This window comes from Oryza glaberrima, chromosome 12 (genome assembly GCF_000147395.1).
Source record: "Oryza glaberrima chromosome 12, OglaRS2, whole genome shotgun sequence".
In the NCBI taxonomy this organism is placed as follows: Eukaryota; Viridiplantae; Streptophyta; class Magnoliopsida; order Poales; family Poaceae; genus Oryza; species Oryza glaberrima.
The window spans coordinates 3,495,058-3,509,811 of NC_068337.1; the positions used below are offsets into that span (position 1 = coordinate 3,495,058).

General features: G+C 41.6%; 1 protein-coding gene across 1 annotated transcript; it reads left to right on the plus strand.

The window, feature by feature from the left end:
• The first annotated feature begins 3,340 nt into the window (after positions 1 to 3,340).
• Positions 3,341 to 8,664, plus strand: LOC127757946 (long chain acyl-CoA synthetase 9, chloroplastic-like). The gene is made up of 12 exons (XM_052283538.1): positions 3,341 to 3,492; positions 4,301 to 4,829; positions 5,526 to 5,606; positions 5,697 to 5,969; positions 6,150 to 6,281; positions 6,360 to 6,533; positions 6,621 to 6,850; positions 7,019 to 7,136; positions 7,405 to 7,536; positions 7,646 to 7,780; positions 7,853 to 8,059; positions 8,232 to 8,664. The coding sequence occupies exons 2-12, from the start codon at positions 4,380 to 4,382 to the stop codon at positions 8,394 to 8,396; spliced, it is 2,097 nt and encodes a 698-aa protein (XP_052139498.1). The 5' UTR covers positions 3,341 to 3,492; positions 4,301 to 4,379; the 3' UTR covers positions 8,397 to 8,664.
• The last annotated feature ends 6,090 nt before the right edge of the window (positions 8,665 to 14,754 follow it).

Consider the following 14,754-nt stretch of genomic DNA (forward strand, 5'->3'; position numbering starts at 1 on the left):
ATCCACGGGTAGACCCGGTCAATGGTGACGACCGACTTGCCGGAGCTGATCTGCGCCAGGATGTCGCCGTCCCGGCTCATGGGCGCCACGGTGGCCTCCCCGTGGAAGATGTACTTGTACCCTTTCATCGTCCTGGGGTTAGCCGGTTGGTCTCCCGCGGCGAGGGACTCCTCGATTTCCATGTACCGCGCGATCACCTCCACTCCCATGCGCCGCCGCGAGGCCACATCGTTGCTCCGCCCAACGAGGAATTCGGCCACCATCGCCGCCGCCTTGAACACGCTGAGGCTCCAGAACGCCCAGGTGACCACCCGATAGCTCATGTTGTGGCCTCTCGTCGTGTTGACGATGAGCCAGAGCACGAAGATGGTCTGGAGGAGATGCTGCCGCACCATGTTCTTCCTCTGGTCGAATTCGGGGGTAATATAATTAAGCCTCCATCTCCTTGGATCGATTCACTGGTGTTTTTTGTGGTGCGATCGATCCATGTGTAATGGGGGTGAACTAACTCGTAACAGGAAAGTACGTAGTAAGGATTTTGCTAGCTCGGCTCATTTGTTCTCTCTCCAATTAAAAGGTGAGAGACGGATCGAGGAGGAACTTAAGGATTGTTGCTCATTCATTTTTGTTCTAGTGCGAGAATGAAGTGGTCTCCAAGTAAAATGTGAGAGACGAAAGAACAATCAAAGTGTTGCGCGAAGCCGAAGAATATAATGCATTCACGAGCTAGGGGAACCTAAAGTTCTTTTCTCTCGATCGGACTATATGTTTTTGCGTGCCTTGAGCCGTTCATCCTCGTCGCCTCCAATCCTCCATGGCTGACGGTCACCGGGCCCAATCCCAGAGAGTGGGCCAGCCCTAACGAAGACTATATGGGCCATGATGGTGACTGTTCTTCTATCCTATCTAAATAGGAATAAGTTCACCGGAGGTCCCTTAACTTAACAGCGAGATTTTTTGAAGTCCCTTAACCACAAAACCAGAAATATGTACCCCTAAACTCCCTTAAACCGTTCACCGGAGGTCCCTCGGCAGTATTTTTGCCCGGTTTTGCTGACATGGCATCCTAGTCAGCAAAAAATAATTTAAAAAACATACGTAGGGCTCACATGTCAGCTGCACATATTTTTTTCTTCTATTTTCTTCTCCTTTTCTCCTCTTCTCCTTCAGGCTGCGGGCGGAGCAGCCACGCGCCGTGGCCGCGGTCGTCGTCGGCTCTCCACCGTCGTCGTCGCCGTGGGCGAGGCCTAGAGTTACATGCATATATGCATTCATTCATGAATATATACATATATATTCGATCGATCGATCTTGTCACTTTCAACCCGTGCAGCCTGCAAATCAATCACAAGCTGCTTTTGCTTTGGTCTTTTTCTCTCTACTGCATGCATGTATCCCTCACTTGAGAACCCATAGCTAGCATGCATGCGTTCACGGGCTTTTGGCCTTTCCTCTCTCGCGCGCGGAGGGACGCAATTGCCGCCTACAAGCTCACAGTGAAGCTCGACCGGCTCTCTCTCCTCTCCGGCAAGAAGGGCGCCAAGGCCGCCCTGCTCGACGACGACGATTACAAGCCCCCCGCGCTGCCGCTCCCACCCGGGGACGGCGACGACGACGAGGAGCCCATCAACCTCGTCTTCAAGCGCGGAGATGAGGCCGGCGGGAGAGGGGGTGGTGCGCCGCATCGACGAAGAGGTCGCCGCCGACCGCCTGCCACCGCTCCGCAGCCACACTTGTCCCCCCGCCGCTCGCCGGCCAGGCCCCCCGCTCCGTCGTAATTGCCCGCTACCCTCCGCCTACCGCTGCTCCGCCTACTGCACTCGTGGAGGTCAACCAACACGACGAAGACGCCGGCGGTGAAGAGCTGGAGCATGACGAGCGCCGCCGCTCCGCTGCCACTCTCGCCCGCTGCCCTGCCCACCGCTCCCGCCATCCCAACCGCCTCTCTCCCACTCTCCCGCCACCGCTGGCGCGCTCGCTCCACGCCGCCCGCCGCCGTGCCCGCCTCCTCTCCCCTCCCCCGCTTCTTCCCCGCGCGCTGCTGTGCCCGCATCGCCGCCTGTCGCCACGCCCTCATCTACCTGGCCGCCTCACTGAAGAAGAGATGAGAAAAGAGAATGTGCAGCTGACATATGGGCCCCACGTACTTTTTAATATTTTTTTTGACTAGGATGCCACGTCAGTAGAACCGGGCAAAAATACTACCGAGGGACCTCTGGTGAACGGTTTAAGGGAGTTTAGGGGTACACATTTCTGGTTTTGTGGTTAAGGGACCTCAAAATATCTCGCTGTTAAGTTGAGGGACCTCTGGTGAACTTATTCCATCTAAATATGGCCCATAATCCCGTTTTGCTGTCCCTACCTTTACGTTGAGTTTGATAAATTTGTATTCCTACTAAACCGCACAAACCATCTAAATTAGATCCCATAGCAATATGAATGAGTGGTTCGCCGACGTGGCATCTAGTCAGCAAATGAATAAATAAAAAACATGTGTGGTCCACGTGTAAGTGGCCAACCAAATTAAATTTAAAAATATACTGTTCATTCTTTTTCTTTTAGAAATATTCGGGTTGCATTCTAAAGAAAAGAAATATTCGGGTTGCAATTTTTTTAAAAAAATAAATCGTCGATCTCGCACAATCATTAATGAAAATGGCGTCGATCTCGCACAATCATTGATGAAAATGACGAGTGCGTACGTCACGGGCAGTATCGCGTGGAGAAAGTGCAAGACCGTCTCGCGGGACGGAAGAGCGAGACCGAACGGTCTCATTGATTGAAACATCGGCACCGTCTCGCTGATGCAACGGTCCCCCATCATTAGGCCCCTCGCCTCGCTCCCCCCGTCGCCGAGCTGCTCAGCTAGCTGCCTGACCTGATTTGGAAGGAGAGACCGGGAGCACGTGAAAGGAGAGGAGAACAGGGAGAGGGAGAAGATGGGAGGAGAGTGAGGGTTGACATGTGGGGCTCACTTTCGTTTTTTGATACGTAAGCGCTAGATCAGTGAAACCGGTCATCTATACTGTGGAAGGATTTAATTTAACCCGATTTTATAAGTAGGTATGGCTGTTAAGGATGTCTAAGACGTAAAGATGAGGGATGACAAGTGAACTTATTCCAAACGGTGATACGGTTGTCCAGTTTGGGCCGAGGAATCCAGGCCCAAAAAGGACAAGAGAAGATTGGTTTGGTGGGGCCCCCTCGGCGGTTGAGGGCTGCTGATAAAACTCAACCTATACTTTAGGGATATTATATGGACTTGTTCTTTGGGCCGCGGAAGGCAGGCCCAGTGAAAGAGGAAGGAGAAGATTTGGTTTGGTGGGGCCAGCACAAACGCCGGCCGCAAACGAATCCATCGTCTCGCACCACGCAACGCCAACTCTCCACGCGCCGCCGCCCACGCCGACGCGAGGAGCACTCGCCGCCCGCCACCGCGCTCTCCCTCTCCCCCCAATTCCATCCCTCCACGCCACGATCGCCTTCTGCAAGGTAACCGCCCTCCCCTCGCCGCCGCGGCTCGGAGCTTGCATGCATGCACGCATCATCATCATCGGCTCATCGCAGATGTAGGGTAGGGACGGTGGTAAGTGCAGCGCCAGCTTGTGTGGCGAAACCTAGAGAGAGAACACTGTTACCTGCAGTTCCAACTACCCGTTGGATTAACTATCCCTCTCTGTCCCATAATACTGTTCATTTTTTTGGCCTCTTCTGTTTGTCCCAAAATAAGTTTATTTTGATTTTTGAGTGATCATTACATCGGAGTTTATAAAAATAGAGAATAAATGTATTGAGAGTAAGATAAAGTTAGCAATAATTGCATTGTGATTCGATAAATTATGGGTATTTTAGATTTTTTGGTTTTGTATTTTGGTACGTGTGGGATGAATGAAAAATGGGATGGAGGTAGTGGCTTTTGTCAAATTCTCTTCTTTTGGGGGCATTGCATCGCGTCCTACATGCTTTGATACATTGCCAAAGCAATCACCTAGTCAATTTTTATTTTATAATGAGTCAATCAGTAAGTGGAGTGGTTGCACAATTACGATGGGCCGCCCAAAGAACGAACCTTGCAGTTTGTTTGTTTGTTTGTTGCATATATGGATTTTCCTTTACATATTGCAATTCTAACCTAAAAGTTCACTATACAATGGGCCCAAAGGAGGAGCCTTGCAAGCTGCAGCCTGTTTGTTGCACGTGGAATTTGTTTGCATATTGCAATCTGACCTACTTGAAATTTCAGTTATTTATTTATGATTCTGTTCCTTTACCTTGTGAGATTCATATCTTTACTATGCAGGTTTCTTCTTCAGTGCACATGTGAAACTGTACTTCACCTCCCATATATAATTCAGTGCAGAGAGCATTCTTGAATAAGTATGAACCCTTATTTTGTTGGTCTTCTCGTCCCAATTGCGGTATCTCTTCTCCTACGGAAGAGGAGAATGGTTGGGAAGATGAGGGCACTGCCAGTTGATGTGGGTGGAGAGCCCGGGTATGCAATCCGCAACTATCGATTCAAGCAACCGGTTGAAACTCACTGGGAAGGTGTCACCACGCTCGCCGAGCTGTTTGAGCAGTCCTGCAAGGATTATGTCAACATGCCGCTCCTCGGCACCAGGAAGCTCATCTCCAGGGAACAGGAATCATCACTTGATGGGAGGTCCTTTGAGAAGCTTCATCTTGGAGAGTATGACTGGAAGTGCTACGCTGAGGTATTCAAGAGTGTTTGCAACTTCGCATCTGGACTAATTCGGCTAGGCCATCAGAAGACTGAGCGTGTTGCTATTTTCGCCGAGACGCGGGCTGAGTGGCAAATTGCTCTGCAGGTAGGCCCCTGTTTCTTCTTCTGTAATTGTTTCATATGCTAATCTTGTGTGTTCTATTTCTGTGGAGATGTGAAGAAGGAATGCAATGGATAAATACATAGAGCAAAATTCCTACGTAGTGAAACATGCATAGATAGAAATGAGTGTTCCAGACAAGGTTTGTCCTAAGAAACCCTGCAATTGCAGGTGTTCTGCTCTGCTAATATGCTTATCTAAATAGCGGACAACCAACAGTATTCAACTAGTAACATCGTGGCAAAAAAAGTATTGAAGTAGTAATACAGAATGATAGTGCAGTTCTTTATTTAACGTAATCATGTAAATTGAGTAACGGGGTATTCAGATTTGTCAATGGGTGGCACAACATTTGATTATTATGGTATGTGTGTAACTGACAGTGGTAGGTTCGTAGGTGTGACAGCAGCAGACACAGGAATGGTATGGGTTACCGAGCGTATATGTACATGCTGTCATACCGTGAAAAGTATAGTGCCTCATGAAGATACTAGTCATTGGAAATATTGCACATGCTGCATGCTTATATAAATCTTAATTGGTTTGTTTGACATACATCCACCCTGACTCTGTTTCCTATTTTTCCCCCCTATTGCTCTCTAATGTTGAGATCAACCTTGTTCCTGTTCCATTGAGATCTGAACTTGAGTTTCTCTAAGTTACTGTTCTTCTATTTGCAAGGCATGCTTCAGGCAAAATATTACAGTTGTCACAATCTACGCCTCCTTGGGAGAGGAAGCACTGTGCCACTCACTAAATGAGGTAAGTAGACAGTACAGTCACTTGTGTCTCACCTTGTCTGTACTGTAGTCTCTGTCACTAAATGAGCTAATTTGCCCTTATGTTCTCCAGACAGAGGTTACTACTGTTGTATGTGGTCAGAAAGAACTGAAAAAAATGATTGATATAAGTGGGCAGCTTGACACAGTAAAGCGAGTTATCTATATCAATGAGGAAGGAATCTCAGCTGAAGTTTCTTTAGCTCAAAAAAGCACTAGCTGGATAATTGAGCCGTTTGAGGATGTAGGTAGATTGGGAGATACAGCACCTGTTGATGCAAACATGCCTCTCCCATCTGACGTAGCAGTGATAATGTATACAAGCGGTAGCACCGGATTGCCTAAGGTTTGCCCAAGCCCACCTGTTTTTCCAGTGTTCTCATTTTGGAATATCTTTATGCTACAAATTTGCCTTTTACTTCCAGGACTCATGTTGGCAATTACTTCATGATACACATACCATGTGAAATATCAGTTAACTGTATTTTCTGCAAATAAACTAACATATACTAAAAATGTTTTATAGGGAGTAATGATGACCCATCGGAACGTCCTGGCTACACTTTCAGCAGTTATGACCATTGTGCCTGAAATTGGTAAAAAGGATGTATACCTGGCCTACCTGCCACTTGCACACATTCTTGAGTTGGCAGCTGAGGTGACTCTAAAATAGCATCTATTTACATCATCGGTTACTTAAGATTAATAACTCACTGTATGGAATTTTTTTTTTCAGGCACTCATAGCTGCTGTTGGGGCTTCCATAGGATATGGATCACCCTTGACCCTGACTGATACATCAAACAAAATAAAAAAGGGAACACTGGGTGATGCTTCTGCACTCAAGCCAACACTGATGACCGCTGTACCTGCTATACTTGATCGTGTTCGTGATGGTGTGAGAAAGAAGGTACTGCACTTTAAGCTGTTTCGTCCAATGTTCTTCATCTCTTTCTTAATTTACTGATTGTTATTTTTCATATTGGGATGGCTTTAGGTGGATACAAAGGGTGGTGTAGCAAAGCAGTTATTTGATGTTGCCTATAATCGTCGACTTGCCGCAGTCAATGGAAGTTGGCTGGGTGCATGGGGATTAGAGAAACTCTTGTGGGATATGCTTGTCTTCAAAAAGGTGCGAGCAGTTTTGGGAGGAAAAATTCGCTTTGTACTTTCAGGTGGAGCACCTCTATCAGGAGATACCCAGAGATTTATCAATATATGCCTTGGGTAAGATTATGAATACCATCATCCCATGTTGTTAGTTGCCATCCTTGTTTAATGAACTATGTTTAAACACAATGAAATCATAAATTTAAACACAATGAAGAATGAACTATGCTTATTTGTTTCAACATGCATAGAGACCTGGGAATTAACAAGTTTATGCAATTTCAGGGTTCCAATAGGGCAAGGGTATGGTCTTACTGAGACATGTGCTGGAGGAACATTTTCTGAGTATGATGACCCATCTGTTGGTCGCGTTGGTGCTCCACTACCTTGTTCGTACATTAAGGTAAGTTTTGTTTTTCTTACCCATATTCTAATTTCAGATGAATTCGTTTTTGGTAGAAACCACTGTGAGTTGAAGTCTTGAAGATCGTCCATATATGAAAGAATATGTTCACTGTTTTGGTTTTTGTGATCACTGACAAGCTCATGCTTTGATATTTGTAAAACGCTGATCTTTTTTCAGTAATCTGATTGATCTCCATATTATTCTAGTCACTATTATCTGTTGGCATCACACCGATGCTTGACATTTTTGTAATTATATTATCCAGCTGATTGACTGGTCAGAAGGTGGATACTTAACAAGTGACTCCCCAATGCCTCGAGGAGAGATTGTCATTGGTGGTCCCAATGTAACTAAAGGCTATTTCAAGAATGAAGCTAAGACAAATGAAGTCTATAAGGTATGTTGTCTTGTTACCAATATGTTCGAAGACTACTTCACGGCTCATAGTAATAACCTTCTATCCACAATAATTTACATAACCTTTGTACCTCATTTATCTTGTGAAGGATGACGAAAAAGGTATGCGATGGTTCTATTCTGGTGACATCGGGCGCTTCCACCCAGATGGCTGCCTTGAAATCATTGACCGTAAAAAGGATATTGTGAAGCTTCAACATGGTGAATATGTGTCTCTCGGGAAGGTGAGCAATAGTCATGTTCTGTTCAGACTAGTAGTAGTTGTTAGCCCTTCTTAACTGATTGGACCATCACAGGTGGAGGCTGCTCTGATTGTGAGCCCATATGTGGAGAACATCATGATCCATGCTGATCCTTTCCACAGTTACTGTGTTGCACTTGTGGTAGCTGCACACAATGAGCTGGAAAACTGGGCTTCGCAGCAGGGAGTTACATACACCGATTTCGTAGATTTGTGCCAGAAGCCAGAGGCTGTTAAAGAAGTGCTTGGATCTCTATCAAAGGTTTGTATTCTCCACTCACCTCGTCCATCAATAATGTAGGGTGCATCCTTGGATGAACTCTAGACCTGGCCCTTTGCGGCATACTAATTTGAACGTAAGCTGAAAATTTGCAAACCACGTCCACTTTTAGAATGAAAAATTCAACTCTAATGACATAAACTTGCTATTTCAGGCTGCGAAGCAAGCGCGACTGGAGAAGTTTGAGATCCCGGCCAAGATCAAGCTGATATCTGAGCCATGGACCCCGGAGTCTGGCCTTGTCACTGCTGCCCTCAAGCTCAAGAGGGAAGTGCTCAGGAAGACATATGAGGATGATCTTGCTAAACTATACGCCTGATGATCAATGCTGAATTGCTGATTAAGCCTACTCGACGTTTTGACACAACCAGCTACCGTAGGACAGAGCTCTTGTGAGCAAACTGAAGATGTTGATACCGGCAGGAGGTAGCCTGAAATTTTGGAGCTGTGGTTGTTTGATCTTTTGGAGCTAGCACAATTATGTGTAGCCTCATTTCACACTTACTTCTGTGTCTCTGCCATATTCTCTTGTGAATTTACATTGTTCAAAGGAAAAAAAAAAAGGCATTCTACATATTATGGGGCTATTATGATCACGAAGATAATTACTCCCTCCAACCAAGAAGACAAGTCGTTTTGTAGTTTGTACATGTTCGAGTTAAACTTTTTAAACTTTAAATATCTTTTTTTTAAAAAATATATATTTAGATTGAATGTATTATGTATTAGAAAAAAAATAAACATCATGCTTGTAGATTTGCCTCAAAACATTTTAAGGCTATTATAGTTTTGTGGGTTTTTCATATATTTTACCATATAAATTAGCGGTCAAGCCTAATGTAATCCGTATGCCATCGCTCCGGAGCAGCCATGCGTAGCACATAGAAAATTCAAACCTCCTTTGGAATGGAGGAATGTTTAAGGAATTTTGGAGAAATTGAACAAAAAAAATCCTATAAAGTTCCTAATTGCCAAATGAACCTGAATTTGCCATCCCTCCACAGTAGCCAACCGTAGCATATCAAAAGATTCAGTCCACCTTTCTAAAATAATAATAATAAAAAGATTCAATCCAGGTGTTCTGAGAAGGAATCAGGTAATAACAGTCATGTTGTACCTTATCCCTTTTCAAAAACTTATTACTGAACATATCCCTTTTCATGTGACATACCCCTTTGATTTCCTCTCAATGAGATTAGGACTCCAAATATGCCATTTAATTAATAGGGATGGAATGGATCAGATAGGGATGGTTGATAAATATATTGTATTTTTAACATATTTCTAAGTAGATTTTAACTTTGTGGATATGGAACAGATTACTTTGAATTTTGTAAATACTATGGAATCAGAGTGGACTCAACTTATAAATGAACCAATAGGCACGTACATATAAGTACAAAAGTGATAACAAGCAATGATCTGACATCAAACAAGGGATCCAATTAGACTCTCTGGCTCGCGAGAAATCTATATGATAGAAGCGACAAAACATTAGATATACTATAGAAGCGACAAATGGAATATTGGATATGCTATGATGGTGTACAATCTATTCTATGGTATATAGAAAAATTGGATTAACTTGGTCGGACAATCCACATCCGACAAAATGAATACCATATTCGGATCTTAATATATCCGTTACTACCTGCCGAATTTTTAAAAAGGCAGTCTTATTGAATCAGAAACCAATTGAATCAGAAACTATCCAATCCGTTTTCATTCATAATGGCGTGTAAATTTTTTTCGATATATATTCCATGCACGGTCGTATTACTGAAGAATTCCTTGTTCATGTTCATATGAGAACAAATGCGATGACTAGACAACTTGCACTCACCAAATCTGGCTACTTCAGGAGAGGATGTCGAGAAGCAAAGGCGTGCCGAGGTTGTAGGTTTTTCTTTTTGATTGTTGTATGTTCTCCTCCTTAAGTGCTCTTGTATCTCTTTTGGCTATGTATATCCTTTGTGCATATAGATATTAGATTAATGAAAATCCACTATTAAAAAATGAGAACAAATGCAGCTGTGGCAAGAAATTTGCAATGTACTACTCCCTCCGTCTAAAAAAACTTAACCTAGGAGGCTAGGACTATGAATCTGGACTACTCTTATCCAAATTTATTGTCCTAAGAGTAGTCTCTCCTAGGTTGAGTTTTTTTAGATGAAGGGAGTATATGACACAGAATTGAATCCAACTAATTCTACCAACTTTAATACAAGAGACAACTACAACGGCCAAAATAAAACTGAAAAAAAGCTTTCTTTTCCCATTTTTGCATCACTCGAGACGGAAAAAAAAATGAGAGAGAGAGAGCAAACTAAGGTGGTAAACTATTAACATATTTCCTAATTTATTAGGAAAGTACAACGCCCTTTTCACTTTCTTTTTCCAAATTGAGACACGGGAGCAGAACAGTTCTAGCTGTCCATCAACCTGCTGCTCTCTCCTATAAATACATTATAGAGAAATTCATACTTAAAAATCGCTGGTCTGTGTGTGTTTAGTGTGGAAGCGCTTAAAGTGTAAAGACATTTTTATGTTAAAAAAAAAAGAGAAAGGGTTGTCGTTGTATCTGGCTATCTATATTTGTACACATATCATTACTTAATGTGAAGTCATGTGACATCCCTTTAATTTCCTCCCAATGATACTGGGACTCTCCGAATGTGCCATACGATTGTTTGGGATGAAACGGATGTGATGAGGATGGATGATCAATATAACGTATTTTTAAGTGGATTTTACTTTGCGGATATGGGACGATTACTTTGGATTTTGAAACAGTATGAAGTCAAAGTGGACTCAACTTATAAATGAACCAATATGTGCACATGCATATAATACAACAGTGGTAACAAACAACAACCTGACATCGAGTAAGGGATCCAATTAGACTACTAGGTTCGTGGGAAATCTATATGCTAGCTAGAAGCGACAAAAGAAACAATAGACATGTTAGAAGCGACAAATGGAACCGTGGATATGCTATGATAGTGTATGATCCAATCTATGGTATAAAAGAACTTGGATTAACTTGATCGGATAATCCGCATACGACAAAAATTAATACCATATCCGAATCATCATCCATCCGTTGTAACCTGTCGAAAGAGGCTTTTCAAATCCTCACTCGGCCACATCTATCTGAATCTAAATCGGATTGAACCAAAAATTATGCCATCCGATTTCATGTATAGTGACGCGTAAACTTATTCGATATATATTTCATGTGATTATATTGATGAAGTATTCTAAATTTATGTTCATACGACAACAAATGCAGTCATGGTAAGATTTAGTCAAATAAACTTCATAACATATAGTAAACTCCACCTAATTCTACCAACTTTAATAATACAAGAGACAACTACAGCGGGAACAAAAACTGAAGGGAAAAAAAGTTCCTTCTCCCATTTTTGCGTCACTCGAGAAGGAGAAAAAAGAGGAAGAAAGAAAGAGAGCAAACATCTTTGCGACATTACCTTTTACTGAAGCACCCCTCTTTCCCTCTCCTGCTGGCATGGCTGTCCGCTAGCCACGGCCAACGGCCCACAGATGGCTCGCTCGCTCGCCGTCCATGATATTTTTCCTTTTTTTTTTCATATTACTCCCGATGATCATCCTGTCCCAAACCGCACCTTATTATCAAATGAGTAAATTTTGTACAACTTCATCATGTAAGTTATATAAAACCGTGAACATTTTGACATGTAATAAATAACCTTTATTACGATATTAAAGTTTTACAAAACCACACCATTAACCGATTTAGCATACTCCTATATCAATTTTCTTTTGAAAAATATTCATATAGATGTAATATTTATATAATGGATAAAGAATGTATAAATTTGATGTGTAATTATAGAACTTGAATATACGGTAGACTAAAGTAAAAAAAATGATCAATGGTATGTTCGATAAACTTTATGACCATAATGTATGGGGTTATGTGCCGCGCGCCAAAACAGTTATGGTTTTGTGCAATTTAGGGGTTGTTTAGATGCTATACTAACATTATCACCATTTCCCATACTTTCGTGCCACACTTTAGCTAAGTTATGGCCAATAAAAAGTAGGCCACACTTTAATTAGCTAGCAAAATAAGAGTGTATCACACTTTTTTAAGTTGATGACATGTGTGATCATAAGAAATGAGGGGGTATCTTGTCACAAGTGTTGCCATGAACTAAACAATGATCTAATTTGATTAAACTTGTCTAACATGAGGTGTAACAATATTTGACAAAGTTTGGGAGTAAACCAAACAACCCCTTAAGACCATTATAGGTGGGGTAAGGTGATATTTACTCTTATTAATAAAGAATATTCATGTCAATCTATTTTTCAAGTTTGAAATAATTAATTCTTATACTAATAGTTCATCTCATTTTACATATTCTATCAATCTTCCCTCTTTCTCTAAAACACAACCTTAGTATCTCCAAATGAATCTAAAATCACCAATGTTAATAAACAGAGGGAGGGACCTTTTATCTATATGATGTGGTATGTACGGATATGCTATAAGAAAAGTAAGAGTACACTCGTTGTATCTTGCTATCTACATTTGCACATATCAAAACTTTACCATACCATATTAGACATCTCCAATCATCCAAATATCTTACTAAAGTTATGTGACATATCCCTTTGATTTCCTCCCAATGAGATTGGTACGAATAAAATGGATAGAATAAGAATGGATGATAAATATTATACCATTGAAGTGGATTTTAACTTTGCGGATATAGAACGGATTACTTCGGATTTTGAGAAACACTATACAGTCAAAGTGGACTTAACTTAGAGATGGACCAATATGTGCAAATGTACAAAGTACAACAGTGGTAACAAACAACAACCTGATATCGAGCAGGGGATCTGGTTAGACTCCCAGGCTTGCAAAAAGTCTGAATGGTAGAAGCGACAAATGAACACAGGATATGCTATAGAAGCGACAAACATAATAGTGGATATGCTATAAGCGTGTACGATCCAAATCATTGACATGATATATAGAAGATTTTGATTAACTTGTCGGATAATCCGTACCCGACAAAAAAGAATACCATATATGAATCTTTATTGGTACGTACTAACCGTCGGATTCTTGAAAAGACATTACTGGATCCTTGCTTGGTCATTCTTGTCCGAATTCGGAATGAACTGAATCGGAAACTATCCCGTTCGTTTTTTATGTACAGTGATATGTAAACTTATTCGATATTCATTTCATACGTGATCGTATTAATTAAGAAATTGAAATTTACGTTCATACTGCAACAAATACAGTTGTGGAAGAGACTTATAGACTTGTATAGTTTATAGCACAAAATTAAATTCCACCTAATTCTACCAACTTTAATACTACAAGAGACAACTACAACGGGAACAAAAACTGAAAAAAAAAAAGGGGCTTTATTTTTCCTGTGTTTGCGTCACTCCAGACACCAGAAAATGAAGAGAGAAAGAGAGCCAAAATCTTGCATCGTCATCTTCAGCTGACACTCTTTCCCTCCCCAGCTGACCCTCCCAGCCGAGCAACCACAGGCCACAGCCGTCCATGGTACTGGTAGTCATCTTTTTCCCCTTTCCATATTACTCCCGATGATCATCATCCCGTCGCCAACCATATTTTATTTATAAGAAATATTATACTCTCCTCAATCTCTTCTTAATCTCTCGGAAAAAAAAATCTAGAATCACTTTCGTTCTGAAATGGAGGGAGTAACTGTTTAACCTTATCTTTATAGTGTGATATGTACAGATATATTATTTAAAAATTTAAGAGTATCCTTGTAACTTCGTTCTATCTTGCTACCTACATTTGCACATGTCATTACTTGACTTATACCATATCAGGCATCCCCTATCATCAAAATATCTCACTGAAGTTATCTGACATATGGCATATCCCTTTGATTTTCTCCCCAAGAGATAAGGACTCTCCAAATATGCCACATAATTGGTAGGGATGAAATGGATGGGATGAGGATGGATGATGAATATTATACCATATTTTTAAGTGGATTTTAACTTTGCAAATATAGAATGAATTACTTCAGACTTTGAAAACACTAAGGAGTCCGAGTGGACTCAACTTAGAAATGGACCAATACGTACATATGTATGAAGTATGAGAGTAGTAACAAGCAGCAACCTAACGTCAAACAAGGTAGTTAGTTAGACTCACGGGCTCGCAAAAAGTCTATGAGATAGAAGCGACAAATAGAACACTAGATATACTATAGAAGCGACAAACTAAATAGTGGATATGCTATGATGGTGTATGATCCAACCAATGGTATATAAAAGTTTTGGATTAACTTGGTCGGATAATCTGCATCCGACAAAATGAATACCACAACCTAATCTTCATCTTTACGTTACTATCTATTGGATCTTAATTTAAAAGTTAAAAAGGCATTACCGAAATTCTCATTTGACTACTCTTGTCTGAATCTAAAATGGATTGAACCGGAACATTTTCATGCCATCAGAGATAAACTTATTCAATGTACGTTATGTACACGGTAGTTCCGCATACATATAAAGTACAACGGTACGGTGGTAACAAGCAACAACCTGACATAAAGCAAGGGTCCAATTAGACTCCTAGATTCGTGAGAAGCCTATTGAATAGAAATGATAAATGGAACACTGGA

What these genes read in the sequence shown, in the direction of transcription:
- LOC127757946 (XM_052283538.1), top strand. Translation starts at nt 4,380, where the DNA reads ATGAACCCTTATTTTGTTGGTCTTCTCGTCCCAATTGCGGTATCTCTT. An exon ending in TACCTTGTTCGTACATTAAG is followed by an intron (nt 7,137 to 7,404) that starts GTAAGTTTTGTT and finishes TATATTATCCAG; the next exon opens with CTGATTGACTGGTCAGAAGG. An exon ending in TGCTTGGATCTCTATCAAAG is followed by an intron (nt 8,060 to 8,231) that starts GTTTGTATTCTC and finishes TTGCTATTTCAG; the next exon opens with GCTGCGAAGCAAGCGCGACT.